The following is an 18,444-nucleotide window of genomic DNA, read 5'->3' as shown; positions in this document are numbered from 1 at the left end:
CCTCCATAGGAGTTTCCTTTGACCAAAAAAAAAAAGAAAATGTAGATCAAACCAAACTATCTTTGTACTGTACTCAAACAGAAAGTGCTTAATCAAATCTGGCTTCATTCATATGATTCAAATCATTAATAAAGAGATTTTAATATCAAATGGGTGACCATACATTCTGTTTTTTGGGATTTCTAAATGTTTCTGCCTAAAATGTAAAGGTTTGGCTTTGTTTTGCTCTCTCGTCTTCATACATTATATGTATATGTTCTGTATTGCTTTGATTGTTCTCTGTACATCCCTCCTTATAAGGCATGCCACAATTGGTCAATTTTGCTCAATGCCTGTATGCTCCTTTTCATTCATTATCTTTTATCCAGTATGAAAACAATAGGAAAACAAAGCCAAACCTAGTTTGAAATCCTGGCCAGGACACGTCCAGGAAAGAGTGGAAGGATGTATGGTCACCCTATATAAAAGTGCTGGTAACAGAACTAAACAAAAACAAGCCTGTGTACAAGCGATTTGATGATTAGTGAAGAAAAGACTGGAACAACTTTAAAAGTGTGTCTTACCATTAGGCCCTTTTCCTGCATTGCCGAGGTCATCACAGAGCTGGCGCTTCTGAGCGCTCTTGAACTCCTTCAGCGAGAGATAGAGCACCTTCCGCACCACCCGCTCCTCCGACCAGGGCATCCCATCATTATCATCCTGTAAAGAGAGAGAAGATCAGCACTAAAGCAGACACCGCGTCAGCACTCAACACACTGACAAACATCAATGCAGCTGCTTGAGTAAATAAATAAAATCGATCAACAGCACTTTCCGCGAAAATCACACTTTTATGCACACAAAAACACTCCCCTGCCAAATATCAAACGGTGTTATTGTGATGGTTTCCCTCTTCTTTATGATCAGTGATTTGTTTGATCTTGGACCATTTCGAAATCGGCATCATCTTTTAGAGAGATTTTAAGAATGGAACAAAGACGAGTACTTCCTTTCCAAAAATTACAGTTTCCTTTCCAGACAACAATCCTTGATAACAATTCTCAATCTATCTATAGATTAATTGTCCACGCAGGTCTCACACAGGCCAGATTCTCACAGGCGTGCTATAAATAACAAAAGCGTGCAGTAGGAGTTTTGCTATTTTTATTCACTAAAAGGTTTGCTTGTAGATCTTCACAAAATCTAAGTATTATTTAATATACCATATTTAATAAACAGCAGTAGTGTAGTAAGCAAAAAACTTAATTTTACTTTAAATATGAAAAAAGAGAGAAGAGAAGATAAGAATAAACATGTTTAAATACAGCGAGTGCATACGTTTTATCAGTAGAATTCATCTGTAGCTGAGGTGAAAGGCACTAATGGTAGCAAATAACCAAATACGGTGACATTCAAAGAGTCAGTGAAAATGTTATTTCCCACACAGACAATAACGGCTTCCTCTCTCTCAGAGCGCTCGCCTCGAGAGGGGAAATATAGACATTCCCGTGCCTTGGAGGTGGGGGAGTTGTGTTACAGTTACTGTACTGATGGAGAAGCACGTCAGACAGCTACAGAAAAAAAAGAAAACAATTGTAATGAAGGAGTCATGGTGCAGAATGCTATATGATAAAAAAAAATAACAACACAATCGGTTCTTGGATAAGTTACTAATCTACATAATGGAGAAAGATCTCTGTGTGTGATGTTTAAATGCATGAGAAAAATAGACCTCCAAAAGAAACTGGTGCCACTTTCTGCAAATAAGTGGCCTTTGCCTGGGCAAAACTTGCAGCTTGTTTTCATGCTGATTCGAAGCCTTTGAGAAGGACAAAAGGCACATCTCTACATGTTTGCTACACATGGTGTTTTTAGGCCTAAATTTAAGATTTATGCATTTGAATTGCCTACAAATTTTCCAACCATTTTAAATCACAGTTTTAACAAACAACTAAACTTAAAGTGATGCATATTTGTCAGCCAAAGATAAAGCAAACAGGTAAGAAATGGACACATTTCTGTAACAGTACTAATAAACTGAACGTGATTTAAATACACAATAAATAAAAGTTTATATTTTTCATGAATATATCTAATTGGTTTCAATTTCATGCATTTTAACTCATTGAAAATTGCTCGTTACACAGCTAGCCGTATTTGAACAATGTTAATGTTATTTACTGAAAAATTTAATCGTTTTTACAATGAATAGATTTATATTGATTCTACGCCACATGTCTTTAAATACAATCATATTCTCTTTGACCACTCAGTGTTATCATTGTGTGTTTTGTATTTCTTGTAGTTTTATTTATTAGAGCATTTTGGTCATCCTCTACTTTTTATAAATAAGTATTATATTTTAATTTGAGTGACTATTTAAATAAATAGATGCAAATACTAAAACTATTCCATTATTTATTTATTTTTTTGCAATGTTTCATTTATGTATGATGCATGCACCACATACAATTTAGAATTATATGTTTAAATTAGGGATGCACTGAATCCAGATTTTTGGGAATCCGAAACCGAATACCGAATCCTACTCGCATCCTTATTCCATTAACACAGTAAAACACATTCATGAAGTAAACAACGTTCACAGCAATGTATTTTTCATTTTATTTTAACTGTAAAAAAAAAAAAAAAAAAAAAAAAAATTAGGCAACATTATGCCAGGATGACAAGTGACGCTTATCTCCACGTCAGCACCCAATGTGACTGGCTAGCTCTGTATTGCTACGGTATAAATCGTCCCAGCCGCTCAAGATTCCTGAACAGTTTAGTTTAGAGCGAACTGTCGGGCCATGTTCCTCCTCATGTAAACACCTTCACGCAATCAACGGCCGTGTGACGTCGACCAGCGTAGCGCAAGCCTAGGGTTCGGTTCGGTGAAAAAAAAAAACTTAAGGTTCGGCCAAAACCAAACCCCGTCAAAAAGCCCAGTATTCGGCCAAATCCTGGATTCGGTGCATCCCTAGTTTAAATAAAATTGTATAATCCAAATGGATGAAACATTAGACCTAAATATTGTTTTTTGAGTTCCTTTTTCATGTATTTGTGACACATGATCGCATTTTCACACATATCAACTCAATTAACTGCAAGGTTCAATTCTTAACACTAAGTTACTAAAACAGAACCATTTTTCCACAAGCACCACTAACAGTTAGTAATATTTACTGCGCTACACATGACTTTTGCCAATTTAATGGATTTGAGACCCAAAACTGGACAAATCTGGAGGAAAGGCCCAATTAGAAGTGTCATGTTTGCATGGTGGCATTGTTTCCTGTGGGGTTAAGCAGAAGGCGGAGCTTAGGGAAACAAAAGGCATGGGAGTGTGTGCGTGTGCAAGTTCCTGTGCGGGGGCTGACACTGACAGGTGAACATCAGATCTCCCAGCAGACATGTCAACAAACACACACACACCTCGAGACTGCTCTACGCACTGATGCGCTGCAGAAGGCTGACAGCAGCTGATTGGGCGTGTGGTGTGTGAAACCACCAGAGCACCTCGTTAGAGACACACACACACCTGCAGACGTGCACGCACACACACACAGACAGAGCGCGGCTCAAAATAGCCTGCATGCAAAGCCGCAGCTCAACCACAGCGTTGTTCTCAAAGACACCAGAATTAGCAAGTGATACAAAGTGTCAGTTTTAAGAATTAACTACATATTATTGCTCTAACGTGCCGGGCTAAGGTTTTATGCCAAGAGACAGCAATAATATTAGCGTGCGAGTGCGCGTAGAACGCTCTGCACAGACGGTGAGGTGGGCTGAAGCGCTCAGAGGCGTGATGCTGTCACTGGATCCCAGGAGCACAATCCAGCAGGCTGCCGGGTAGGCAGCAATTACCCCGTGCTCGCTATCACCTCGCGGTCTGGCACCAAGCCAGTGCTGCTCTTTGAATAGAGCATTACTCCTTGCAGCCTCCTGAAAAAAAAAACTATTTTCTCAACTCTGTGAGCCAACCACGAACGCTTTGCCTTCAAGTTTGTTTTCTTTTTTCCTTTCCACCCTCCTCTCCGTCCCCACTTCACATAAAGCCTGGCAAGCCGCCACAGTTATTTCCTTCTCGCACTACATATTGCATTCCAGCTCTGAAAAAAAAAATGCTGAGCTGGATACTGCCGTTAACAGAGCTGTAAGAGTGCAGCACGGCTCACTAGACTGCAATGAAAACAACGATCAGAGCAATGGAACAATCATATTACCGCCCCCAACATTTAAACGAATGCCAAGTCACACAGGATTCTGCGCAAGTACAGATATTCAGTGTTAGCTTGTGTTTCGTAGTGTCCATGGATGTGCGACTTGACAAGGCTTGCAGGAGTCAGTGTGGCAGCTAAATGCACAGCTGTGATAGCTGAACACATTGCAAACAACCTATTCACTTTTTTTCCCAGCTGAGAGTCAACTTATAAACATGCAGATCTTGGAACAGACTCTTCTCTGAGGTAATCAAACCATGTGGCTACATATTTAAGACTAATTTTACACTTAGGGCCCTATTTTAACAATCTAAGTGTATGGTCTGAGGTGCACAGCGCATACACTCTGGGCATGTCCGCATGCATTTTTGCAAGTTTAACGATGGGAAAATTGTTTGCACACCCGGCGCATGGTTTAAACGGGTTGTCCCTATTCTCTTAATGAGTAATGTTTTTTTTTTTTTAGGCGTGACGTGCAATAAACCAATCAGAGTCTCATCTACCATCCCCTTAAAAAGGCAGTTGCGCTCGCGCCTTGGCCGGTTTCGCTATTTACATGGCGGAATGTAATATTTCATTTTTAAAAATGATTGTGTGCTGCTGCGCATCCATGTGTGTGTAATAAGCAAAGTGTACACACGTTGTGCACCCACCTATAGTCGCATATATTACTAATGCGCTCTTTAAATAACAATAACGCCAGACTTTAGACCAGGTTTGAGTTGGTTTATAGTGCATTCTATTGCAACATTTCCACCAAAATTACATGGAACAATTGTACCAGGAACTTTTTTCCCCAGGAACTATTTCCCCCCAGACCTGTTGCTTTCTGTATTTCCTCCGCGGTCTAAAGTACCGTGAAGATTAGGTAAACAGTCTGGTGATGTAGGTCTGTGCACATTTCTAAATATAAAGTACGCAAATGTCAGACTTGCATCCTCAGTAGTTCGGACTTTATAAGTTCGACTCAGGAATGTGAAGTTCCAGCGGTGGAAGCGCTGCTTATTTTCAGTTCCTCAAAATAGCAACGCGCCAACAATTGAACACACCTATTCTTTAGACCAGCACGCCCCTGAGTGCACAAATGGGCACAAATGCATTTGCTATTTAAACAACACGGCGCAGGACGGGAAAATTAGAACTGTGCCAGGATGAAACTAGCAAAAACACTTGTGCTGTGTATGATAGGGCCCTTAGCCTTAAAGTCAGTTTAGCATTTAGGAATGCTAAAAACAATTAGATTAATTGATATTAACACATTTAGTTTGGATTCATAATTAAAATGAAAATCATAACAGGATACAAGGGATATGTGAACCATGTCTACTTAAACAAGCTAACATGTCAAAATAAGTATGTCTGTAAGTAAATATAAAACAAGTTTGTGTCACATTGTTAGCATAGCTGCTGTGGCCACTTTGCATCAGCATACAATGTGTTCTACTTGTTTTAATCAACCAGTCATCTTCTGTCTTGTCTGAACAACAGTTTCAAGAGAATCTTGCTGAGCAAGTAATCCGAAGTTTAATTAAACTGTCAACATGTTTATAGCTGGCTAACTGAACAACATATCTGATTCAACAGGATTTGAAGGTCACTCCATTGCACACGGGGATGTCACAGTGAGGCAACAAAGCAATGCTTGTTAAAATATACCTGACACTAGTTTAATCACTTATAACTTCTACAGAGAAATTGCATATAAACTGGACAATGATGAAGCATTCTGGTGCACATGTTAAGTGTCTGTTCACGCATGCTATCAAAATAAGTATGCTTTCAAAGGAAGTGTTTTTGGTTTAAAACTGAAGTACACTGGACTTAAAAATCATACAAGAATCATATCATCAAGAAGCTAATCTGCCCATAACATGCACAAAAACACACACAAACTTGTCAAACGAAATTTGTCACAAAGACAAGCATCAGAAAGCTGCTTCTGGCAGTAAGCATGACGATGACAGGCTCATTCATATACTGGCAGAGTTGGTTGGCAGCACCGGTACTCAGATGTGACGAGACACCGAGAGCTGGCACAAGCTAAGAGACGCACATACGAACACTCACCCTGCCTCCCAAAACTCCCTCTGCTCCATCCCGAAGGGGCTTGGAGCCTCGTTAATGAGCACCAGGAGCACATGGGTGTGTGACAGAGCAAGGAGAAGTGTCTCTCATTCACACACACTCATGCATACACACACCCATCACATAGATGGCCCAAGTGGGACTTGGGGCTCCTAGCATACTTAAAGCGTTCCGATGAGGGCATACGCAATGAAGATGCAAGATCTCCACCACTCCACAAGACAACAGGCATGTGCCATTTCTAGCAACGTTTATTTATTTTTTTAAGTTTAAAAAAATGAACAGAGGCTAAATTGAACACAGAGCATCTGTCTGTAACCACCATTGAACATGCATTTCCTGTACAGCCTGAGAAACTTCTCTTTTTATTGAAATCTTTTTTGCAAACATCCCCTCCAGACAGCTTGCTCAGTGGCATTAGCAACCATGAGAACGACTGAATCTTGCATCACAGGCACACACCGCAATGGATGAAGCAAAGATCTGTTGACCTCTAATGACCGACTTGCGAAGCAGAATAGTTTTAACTAATATTTTCCCTTGCAGTTAATGGTAACAATCAAACAAGCATGCATACACTAGTTTCCCCTCATACAACAACTTAAAATTTCGTGCAAAATTGTTGACTCTAAAAATGGCATGTGGTGCAACCATTATGTATCAACCATCCAGAGTGTAGCCATTACCCAATAACCTCTACCAAGGTTTCAGATTCTCAGATCATGAAGAGAATGTATATCATACCGACACTGAAAGGTTGCGTGAACAAACAAAAGAAAAATTCCTTTATCTGCATGTTGGAAGTTCATACTATACGCTTATATTGCCAAATGAATACATTATAACAGTGGATTCATTAGCAGACAGGCAGTCCATACTCTCGCGAGAGGCTCTTTTAAAAGAGCACTGGAAGCCTGTTCATATGAGCAATGCTAAATATAGTCACACAGTTCTGGATCACATCAACAAAGAATGTAGGCCACGTGCCAACAGCGATCTTTCGCTTAACATCAAAAATTTGTTATAACATGAATTCCTCGAAAAAGACAAAGCAATAGAGCAGGAAAACAAGGCTAGAAGAGATGGTCTACAAGAGCAACAAATATTAAAGTGCTTCTTCCTCTCTCTACACATGTCCTCCAGATGCTGGAGGAAGAAAGGAAACAAGCAGACACAGCGGTATTTGCCCGAGATTTGGGTCAGCACTGCAGAGCATAGATCTATGTTCACTCGGTCTGCTGTAAGCTGACTAAAGGTGATTGGTTGGAAAGCAAAACTGACTGGCTAGAGTCAGTCGTGACAAGAAAGTGCTTTAATTTTGTTTGCTAGGAGCAAAAGCCATGAACGGGATGACAGAGAGAGGTTATCCGGAGCAGGAGGCCAACAGAGGCACCCTATTACACCCTTTACCTCAGTGCATTGGAATGTACCTAAGGGTCCTTAGGGTCAGTCCTTTTAAAAAAGTTTTACTCTCTTTCCTGTACTCTGACTTTAACCCCTTTTCAACTGACAATGGCAAAATCCCACTGCAATGACCGGGTGCACTGGAACCAAGAGTTGCTTAGCTGGAGCGTGATCCTTGGGAAACAATTTATAACCTTGCATTCCTTGCTCAGAGTTATGCATCCAATGCATCCAGAATATATTACTCCTTCGAAAGCTCATCAATGGAGAAAGACGCTTTTAGAAACATCTTTCAGTACAAGTCAGCAACAGTACTAAGTAGTAAGGGGGTAATGTAGGTCCAACACCTGCTCGAATTTAAAGATCCCTGATTCCATGAAAGTCATTCTGGCCTGTAGGTATGCTTGCAGTGACAGCACACAGTGACAATAAGCATGTCTGTGTCAAGACAGAAACACGGTTATCAGTTCCTCTCTGCTTCACTGATCAGCTCGGCACTGGCGCGGTGCCGCGGGCAGCCCGCAGATAGACGGCACAACCAAGCTCGACATGCTTGAGTGACAAATTGCCATTACCAATCAGCGGCATCAAGTGCAAAACAACAGCCAAAATGTAATAGATTTATAAGAGAACAGTGCATTTCGTTTTTACAGAAATAAATAAATGCCAGACTGAATTGCTTGTTATAGAAGAGAGCTGGCCACCTTCAGTGCTACAGATGGCCCAATAAAAATAGGCTTTAACAACAAAACCTCTATACGCTATGGCCCTGGACTAGGGCCCAACAGTTACTTCTGCTAGCGAACAAGAGATAAAAGCTGGCCAGGCTTTTGCTGATGAATCAACACAACAGATCTGTACCACAGCGGCCTCTCAAAAGGCAGACAGAACTGCAAGAGAGATAATGTGAGAGGAAAACAAGAAATACGGTCAGAGAGATACAGCATCTAGATTGCAGCTTGAGATGATGATTAGTCATATCAGTACATCGAAGATCGTACAGGCCAAGGGTGCCCAATCCTGCTCCGAAAGGGCTTCCTTCCCAAAGAGTTTAGTTCCAAACTTATTTAAACACGCCTGAAATTATTCATTCATTTGTCCATAAATACAAATTTGGAAGAACATTAAAGCAAGTAAATAATGACTTTTTTTTATTTTTTATTTTTATAAATGACTAGCTTGGGCCCAACCCAAACTACATTTAAAAGCTTACCTAGACATATAAAAAAGGGTTTAGATCAATCTAACTCCTTGTAGTGGTTCATGGAATTTCTTAACAGCCTAGGAGATACTGAATGAAGGATATTAATGCTGAGTAAATCTAACCCAACGCTCTCCTTCAATTTGAGTCTGAACAGGTCTGATATCTGTCACAGCCTGCAGGAGACCACACACCTACAGAAGCATCTAGCTGCCCTTTAAACACATACAATGAGGACCATGTGTTTAAAGGGATAACTCCATACAGTCTTAAGCAATCAGGACTGACCCAAATTAAACCATCCTGCAGAAACAGGAAGGAGAGCTCTGAATCAGCTTGGAGAGCATGTGGTCCTCTCAAATCAAACAGTTCTGTGACTCCCTGACCTGGACATGAATGATCATTTGTTTGATGAAGGCATTTTTGTATCTGAGGTAAAATTGAATTTAGCACAGTGGCCTTGTGAACAAGCTCCTCAAACGTGATGTCATGTAATTTGGCCAAGAAAATTCAAGACCATAAGTCCACTCTCTTAATGCAAACCAGCTACTCAGAAAGGATGGTAATTACAAGGATGAGGACAAATGAGTTTTCCACACAGGCAAGTACAAATGGCTCCAAAGTTTCCCAAAATGGTGGAAGAACCCAAACCAGGTTAACTTAATCTAAAAAAATAGCTTTGTCTTTGAAGATACCAACCACACTGCAGTTTCTTTTTTTCTACCTATCCCACAAAATCTACATTTTGGGCAGCATAAGAGCAGAACTTCCCTGCTAAACCTTGCCACAAAGCAAATGGGCAAATGTGGATCCAATCTGATATGTTTGATAGGCCCCCCCTCAAATTTTTGTGAGGCCATTTTTGGGAAAACGCATTTAAAATATATCAAACTTTATTTTAACATGTAATTAAGCCAAAAAATATTATTACCCAGTTAATCAAACCATCACATTTTGGGGAAGTGTAGCACTTGTGAGATTGATGTCTGTGGATTTCAGTATGTGCTGATTTAGTTTTGTGCTTATGTAATCATAAACCACAAAGCATTAAAGAGCTGATCACATGTGTTTAAAGTGAGCAGAATACCACACACACACAGATAGATGAGCATGAGTGTGTGAGCACTCTGGACAGAGGAAGCAGCGTGGGACTTGGAGGAAACCCCACACATTAAACACGGCAAAGCATGAGAGATCTCAGAGCTCACAGTCTTACTGGATCAATACACTCGACACCAGCAGAATGAGTGGAGATTATAATGTAGCATCCAAGACATACAACAGCAAAATATAACACATAGTACACGTTTCCATACGACATTAATATACGGTTTCTACAAGCGTTCATGTATTCACTATCAACACTACAGTGGATAGTGTCAATCAAAAGATAATCTAATGACATGTTCATTTACTTTTAAGCAAATGTAGCCGTTTTTGCTAAAACTGCTGAGGTTCTATCAGACATGTCAAGGCAAGACTTAGCGAGAAGAGCCAATTATCCAAGTACGGCCAAGTAATACAAACACACACACACATGCATAGTTGTGTCCTCGTGTGGTCACCGGAAGGGGGTTAAAGTCTGTCTGACTCTGTGTGTGTGCACGCGTGCGTGTGAGAGATGACATTTGTGGAGAAAATGCCCTGTGGAGTTGGTGTAGAGATCAGCCTTATGAAACTGGAGAGTTCCTGCCGGCTCTGTGTGAAGTCTTAATGTGGCTCTGCTAAACACATTTACAGCAACACACAGCAACCAAACACTCCCAGACCCCCACCTCTCCGCCCCTTTAACACCCTTTTTTCCTTAATCTATAAAATCTGTCCTTCACATTCTGCCTTTCTTTCTTTTGATGAGAGATCGTCTAATGGATCTGACAGGTCGCCCCACAGCCTGCGCAAGCCTTTAATAAATAAACGCAGAGATTTCTCCACTGCCGCGGCAGTTGGAAAGGAACAAAGCTGAAATCAAAGAGTGTAATCAGCACGGAGGGATTTTAGAGGAAATGCAACTCTTGTTTCTCCTGGGTGGCACAGGAAGATGTATACAAGCCCACAACAGCCATGCCACCCACCCTAACACAAACACACGCAGATGGAAGGAGAACAGATTTTTCAAGTGTGTGAACTGGTTTGTGCTGAAGGCGGGGCTTCATTGACTGACAAAAGCAATATGGAAGCAAACGTTTAGCTGAAATCTAAAAATAAGAGAAAATAAATGAAGAACAAAACTATTTTGCAGGAAGACTTGGGAAAACAGGACAAAATAAACAAAAAACTAAGGTTTTGGAAAATGCCTCCTAAAAAAGCAAAAAAAAAAAAAAAAAAAACAAGGCCAAAAAAAACAAAACAAAAATGAAAAGCAAGACAAAATGAGACACAATTAAACAAAAAAACAAAGGTTTTGGAAAATGCCTCCTCAAAAAGCAAACAAAAAAACAACACGCACAAAAAAACAAGACCAAACAAAACAAAACAAAAATGAAAAGCAAGACAAAACGAGACACAATTAAACAAAAAAACAAAGGTTTTGTAAAATGCCTCCTAAAAAAGCAAAAAAAAAAACAAAAAAAACAAGGCCAAACAAAACAAAACAAAAATGAAAAGCAAGACAAAATGAGACACAATTAAACAAAAAAACAAAGGTTTTGGAAAATGCCTCCTCAAAAAGCAAACAAAAAAACAACACCAAACAAAACAAAACAAAAATGAAAAGCAAGACAAAACGAGACACAATTAAACAAAAAAACAAAGGTTTTGGAAAATGCCTCCTAAAAAAGCGAACAAAAAAACAACATGCACAAAAAAACAAGACCAAACAAAACAAAACAAAAATGAAAAGCAAGACAAAACGAGACACAATTAAAAGAAAAAACTACGGTTTTGTAAAATGCCTCCTAAAAAAGCAAACAAAAAAACAATACACACACACAAAAAAAAACAAGACCAAACAAAACAAAACAAAAATGAAAAGCAAGACAAAACGAGACACAATTAAACAAAAAACAAAGGTTTTGTAAAATGCCTCCTAAAAAAGCAAAAAGCACAAACAAAAACACACACAAAAAAACAAAACGACAAAACAAAAAGCAAGACAAAACGAGACAAAACACAAAACATCAAATGAAACCAAATGTAAAGTAGTTGCTGGTTTCTGGCTGGTCCAATAGATAATGGACCTGGTATAGCATCTGGGTCATGCTAGGTAAAGCAGCTGCATCACCTTGAACCACAAAAGATTCCAAGAACAGGTTTGATCTTGCAACATCTCAGCTTCTAGAGCTGTCAACTATAATCTCCCTTCATGTATCCTAGAAAGCCTTGCTCAGTTTGGGCCTCAAAAGATCACGTGCAGAACTAGCGGAAGCTCTTAATGCTCAAACACACACACACAGACATGAGTTTCTCTGAGTCATATGAAAGAGTTTAAGCTGGCGGCAAAGGGTTTGGGGAAGCTGTGCAAGGGAAAACATTGCTAACACCAGGGTAACTACAGAGAATAAGTGCAGGACAGCGTATGTCAGGCTAAGTGTGGCCATCAAATGGCACGCAGAGCAGAGGATGTTCAGCTTAAGTGGGTGATGAGGAGATTGAGTGCTACCGCTTCAACGAGAGCTTAAAGTTGTTTGAGATCTTTGCACACATACAAGACACTGAAATATGACAAATAAGGAACTAAGAATTATTGGGTATCTGAGAATTATTACCCAGAGAATATGGAGTAGTTTCACTACAGCAGACACGTGTTGTTTTCTCACATCTAAAAGTGACATGATGTTAAGGGATTTACTCTAAAATCATTACTTAACATGAAAGATGTGCCATGAATGCAAACACAGAAACAAATTTACTGTGCATGCTGTGCCTATGTCACACCAATCTCTGCGTGGTCAATTGGTCTGAGGCTCTGAGGTCGCTGAATGCATCAATTTTTTTTTACAAATATTTACAAATATTCTTGACATTATTAAACATACACACTACCATTCAAAATAAGTCTCTTTTACACTCTAAATTCATTTAAAATGCCCCCCCCCCCCCCTTCCCACCCTCGGAAAAGAAGCGAGTGTCCTGCTCAAATCAACATGTCTTACATGCACTTCTCCGTGGCCCTGACCTCTGCTTCTCTCAGCATCTCCATCCAATCCCTCATTTGCTTTTGTGACTCTGGTGTAATTGACCAAAGTTAGCTTGTTACCTCAGTACCGGCGCCTGCCAACTGGAGAAGTGCCAGAAGCTCTCTCTGTGTGTGTGTGTGTGTGTGTGTGTGAGGACGTGAGGGGACAGTAAAGCAGGTTTCGGCTGACACTGGCCAAATCTGACTCAGACAGTCAGAAGCAGAAAAAAACAATGTCTCTGCTTAAACATCTCAATCCCATTTACAGAGTAATAACAGAAGAACTGGACCTTTATTTCGGGCTATAAACCACAGCCATAAAGAGCATGAAATATGCTCATAAACTCATAACCACTGCAAATCTACTGAATTATCTGCCGATTCTAACAGTGCAGCACTAAAATACTGTGGGATTCACTTTTTAACATGAACGACAACTTAAGACAACTGTAAAAGATCGCTTTCTGTCAACGAGAATCAGTAAAAGCCAAGAATAAGCCACTGCAAACCAACAATACTCTCAAGATGTCTGGTAACTCTAGCTGAAGCACAAAATTAACTTTATGCCAGTCAAGAATGAACTGAGAAAATGTGCTACATTTTAAAAAGCATTTTGCACTATTTTTAGGCAAGTGGAGTTTATTAAAAAATATATACTTTTGACAGTTTTATACATATCTAAAGCTGTTTTTTTTTCTCTTCTATACTTGTGACAAAGCAAAGGTCCCTGTATCAGCCAGTGCTGTTACTGTTAAGAAACTGAAGCTAGTTTTCCTCAACTGAAATAAAGCTGAAATCAAAACACTAGATGGCAAAACCTAAACATTTAATTAGGGTTTAAAAAAAAACATAAAATATAAAAAAATATTTTATTTTATTTCATTTCATTTTGTTTTGTATTTGCTACTTAATTTGGTATTTTTTTTTTTTTTTTTATATATTTTATTTCATTCCTGATATTAATTATTAGGTATTTCACTTATAGAGTTAATAGACTTTTTCTTGGTGATGCTATTGGCACAGAAATTACACAATTTAATACTATTTATTGCATGTATACCCATGCGTAAATGTGTATATTTTACCAAATATCTAGTTAATGTTAGTGAGTTCATTCATCGGCTACTCTGGCAAATTCAGTAAAAAATTTATTAGACTGATGCAAGCATGTTTTCATTTATCTCATTGCACTCAGTGCCTTAAGCCTTTACTTAAAAATCCTTAAGTAAAGCAGTTTTCTTTGCTGTGGTGCTGACATCGGCCTCCGCAGGTCACAATGTGCCAGCAGCCAATTCTGAGTCAAAACGTACACTTCAGGGACAGGATTGGAAACAATTTTCAACAAAGTTATCTGATAAAAAGACCAGAATCTGAGAAAGAAAACTCAAGTTTTGCCTCCATTAACCCTCAGCATTTAGACTGAAGATGTTTTTCCCCTCCCCTTTAAAACTACTTAAGTAAGCCATTTGTTTTGGGGTGAAATTTAAGAAAGACATTTTGAAATGAGGAGAGAAAAGAGCCACAGAAAGACATAGCGAGGACAATGTGTGCGCTGTCTGGGGCTGAGAGGATTGCGATCGCGGCGCGGCGTGCGAGAATTAGCTCCTCTACTCACAGCTGCTGTCAATATTTTCCAAAGCATTGGCAAGAAAGCAGCAACTGCAGCACTGAGAGAGCTAGCTAACACCATGGTGTCGCTCAGTGAGGGTTTTATGGCACCACGTCCTGGGATGCCCTTCTGAGGTTGGCATGATCTCGTCAGATTTTTTTCTCTAAGACACACAGAGGTGTTTATACCAGGCCTCACTCCTGACTCATGCGCTGGGAGACAAATTGGACAGCTGGAGGCTGAATGCTGAGAGACGGCACATTATGAACTCATGAGACTGCACTTTATCAGACTGACACAAACCATCTGAGAGATCGTCCTCAAAAACATGATCTCATGTGATCTTAAAGGAGAATGGGCCTAGACCTGTGGAAAACCAGCTAAAAACACAGAAGCAAAATGCATTTCGCACAACAGCATTGTAACATTTATCGAAGTCAACCTGAATATTCAGCTGGAACAATATACATTTCGATTTACTTAATTTACCAAGATTTGAATCTTTCGGGAATAATAATTAGGCTATCGATATTACTGGTCAAATTTACTTTTAACCACACAGCCTTAGAAATGTCAGGAAAAAATACAAATTCTAATGCTGGAAATTTTTTTTTAAATCAAATTATATAGCAGATAAATATAGCCATGTCATTTGACTTCATCTAGATTTAGATTACAATTATGCACACACACACTACAAACTACAATTCACATTAAGACTTAATATTTCATATCACAATTTAAATGTAATACATAATTACTAATATCTATTTGTGCACGTTTTGGGAAACATTTTAGGGAATAACAATGGGGTTCAATTTGATTCAACTGTGGAAGAATCTGCAGAGAGAGAAAAAAACACAACAGCTTGATGTTGTTTTTGCACAGAAGAATATAAAAAAGGACCTCAAATAGGGTCACAAACAGCACCGGGTCTATTTGCTCAACCATAAACATTAAAGATGCGCTAAGAAGTCCAGCCCAGCCCTAGAGAAACATTATGCCAACCGTCCAGCCCTCTCTCCGAAACAGACACTTCCTCTCTCTCTCTCTCTCTCTCTCTCCTCCATTTTCCCTCTCACTCCACCTCTAACAAGCTTCATAAATATACATCAGCTCTGTTATTTGGACACCTTGGCAGAGCGAGTGGTGCTTTAACTGTCAGGGAGTAACAAGCGCTCCCTTCAGGAGCGTTTCCCCGCTTCATTACCTACATGCCTGGCACGCCGCATCACACCGGGCCACATGTCAATCACAAGACAAAGAAGAGGGCAAGTCGGCCCGCCGTCTGAGGCTCCTAAAGCACCCTTCAGTTTATGGAGGAAACATTACACCTTCGAGACATGCAGCAAACATACAGGAAACAAGGAGAAATGTGTGCAATATATCGGTAAGACTGATGCGAAACAGCAATATATAAACTATACAAGAGTAGAAATGTGTCATTCATTAGAGAATCAGCTACTTTTACATGGTGCAATTTAAATCATAAATAAAATAATACCTAAAAATGATAGATACTAATCAATTATGCTAAACTAATGTTGAAATAAATATATATTAATGCAAAAATAAACAAAAATCTAATGAAAATAAATCCCATTCATTTGAAAATTATCTTTGTAACTAAAGTATCAATGCTGTTATACGGTTACAATATATACATGACAACACAAAAGGTAGATAAAATGTAAGAAATACATATTTTAATATTACTTTCAATATAAAATACACATGATATTCATGCATTTTGACGTTCATCGTCACCCATCCTGCTCTGCACCATGAAAAATTCATACTGGTTTAACAGCAACACTGACACTGTTGTCAGTATGCCAGGCAAATAACGGTTATTATCCTGCAATAAACACACGATGAACACCTTACGCAAATATTACCTCACTGACATGTTAATTACTTGATTAGCCGTACCAATAATTAGCTCAGGAACATCTACTCTCCATGCCCTCTATTTTTAAATGCAAATGAGTCTGCTTTATGAGGTCGTTACAGCTGCCACAGAAGAGTTTTACAGCACAAGAGTCTAGTGTCGTTGAATAACTGGCTCAGAAAGCAGTGGGTTAAACGGTTATGATCCGAGTCATAGATATCTGAGATCAACTGACCTTTCCTGTTCCCTTTAGTTAACCTGTGAGAGTGCGTTATTGAATCCACCATGCGCACACACACATACACACACGCACACACACACACACACACACACTCCATAACCGCATGTACATCCTCCATTCTGTCCTTTACGAGTGATGTAATTAAATTCTCTGCTGCCCCATCAACCCAGAGCAGGTCAGACGGCAGAAGCGCCAGCCAGATCCCGTAGAGTTCCTGTGCGCCGCGCGCTCTCTCTCACACACACACACACACACGTGAAGCATTTCCTGAAACACATGCTAGCAGCTTCTGTTATTCACCCTGGATACATGTGGGCCAGCATTAATTGAGAGCAACAGAGGTTGAGGTAAACATATGCCGACCACTACAACACACACACACACACAAACCATCAGCAAATGGACAACAATCTTTCTTAATAAAAACTATCTGAAGGCTGAAGGGAGACTGAATACGGATTAAAACCAGTCTTGAATATCTCGGTTGTTAGCACACATGCTCTTTAAAGGGGTCATATTATGTGATTTAATTTTTTTCCTTTCTCTTTGGACTGTTACAAGTTCTTGGTGCATAAAAAAGATCTGTAAAGTTGCAAAGACTAAAGTCTCAAATTAGTGTTGCTTTCGTCAACTAAAACTATGATTAAATATCATCGTCAACGAACCTTTATCACGTGACAAAAACGAGGGGTGACGCAACGTAAATGCTGGTCATGTGACAATGACTATAATTAAACTTATAAAGCAATATTGTTGAATAAAAACAAGACTAAATGTGGTTTTCAAAATAAAAACTATGCTAAAATGTCTCTTCATTTCTGTTGACCAAAACAAGATGAAACAAAATGTTATTACATTATTTCGTCTCGTTTAGTCGTGTTATTATTATTTAGCAGTATTTCTGTTTCCTGTGTCTCACTTCAAGGGCTGCATCAGGTCGCACTGTGCAGACGCAGGCAACGTCACTTCCTCAAGCCCCACTTGCGGCACTATTTAGAAGACCACAACAAACAAAAGTAAGCCGGCAGCCATATCACCCTGGAGCCCAAGACCGGTTTCCCACTGAAGCTAAGCAGGGCTGAGCCTGGTCAGTACATGTATGGGAGACCTCCTGAGAAAACTAGGCTGCTGCTGGAAGTTGTGCTAGTGAGGCCAGCAGGGGGTGCTCACCCTGTGGTCTGTGTGGGTCCTAGCCCCCCAGTGTAGTGATGGGGACACTATACTGTCAACAAGCACCGTCCTTCGGATGAGACGTTAAACAGAGGTCCTAACTCTCTGTGGTGATTAAAAATCCCAGGATGACTTTCGAAAAGAGTAGAAGTGTGACCTCGGCATCCTGGCTAAATTCGCCCATTGGCCTCTGACCATCATGGCCTCCTAACAAACCCCATATCTGCTGATTGGCTTCATCACTCCGTCTCCTCTCCACCAGTAAGCTGGTGTGTGGTGGGCGTTCTGGCACAATATGGCTGCCGTCGCATCATCCAGGTGGATGCTGCACACTGGTGGTGGATGAGGAGATACCCCCTGACTATGTAAACGCTTTGAGTGCCTAGAAAAGCGCTATATAAATTGAAGGAATTATTATTATTATTATTTATACTTTAGCCTGGATCCTCTGACTGTGAGCGCACTTTCCCAAATGGAAAAGGCTTTTATACATGTCGCATTCACTGATGCACTATTCTTTGAAACAA

At 39.8% G+C, this 18,444-nt stretch overlaps 1 protein-coding gene across 1 annotated transcript in view; it reads right to left on the bottom strand.

Moving 5' to 3' along the window:
- Nucleotides 1-18,444, bottom strand: part of jarid2b (jumonji, AT rich interactive domain 2b) — a 110,476-nt gene that overhangs the window by 53,016 nt on the left and 39,016 nt on the right. The window contains exon 2 of the mRNA XM_052584332.1: nt 564-699. Coding sequence (XP_052440292.1) covers nt 564-699 — 136 coding nt within the window. The remainder of the gene's footprint in view (nt 1-563; nt 700-18,444) is intronic.

Source organism: Carassius gibelio, chromosome B19 (assembly GCF_023724105.1).
Source record: "Carassius gibelio isolate Cgi1373 ecotype wild population from Czech Republic chromosome B19, carGib1.2-hapl.c, whole genome shotgun sequence".
In the NCBI taxonomy this organism is placed as follows: domain Eukaryota; kingdom Metazoa; phylum Chordata; class Actinopteri; order Cypriniformes; family Cyprinidae; genus Carassius; species Carassius gibelio.
The sequence above is the reverse complement of the archived record's forward strand: the minus strand, read 5'-3'. Positions and strand labels throughout refer to the sequence as shown.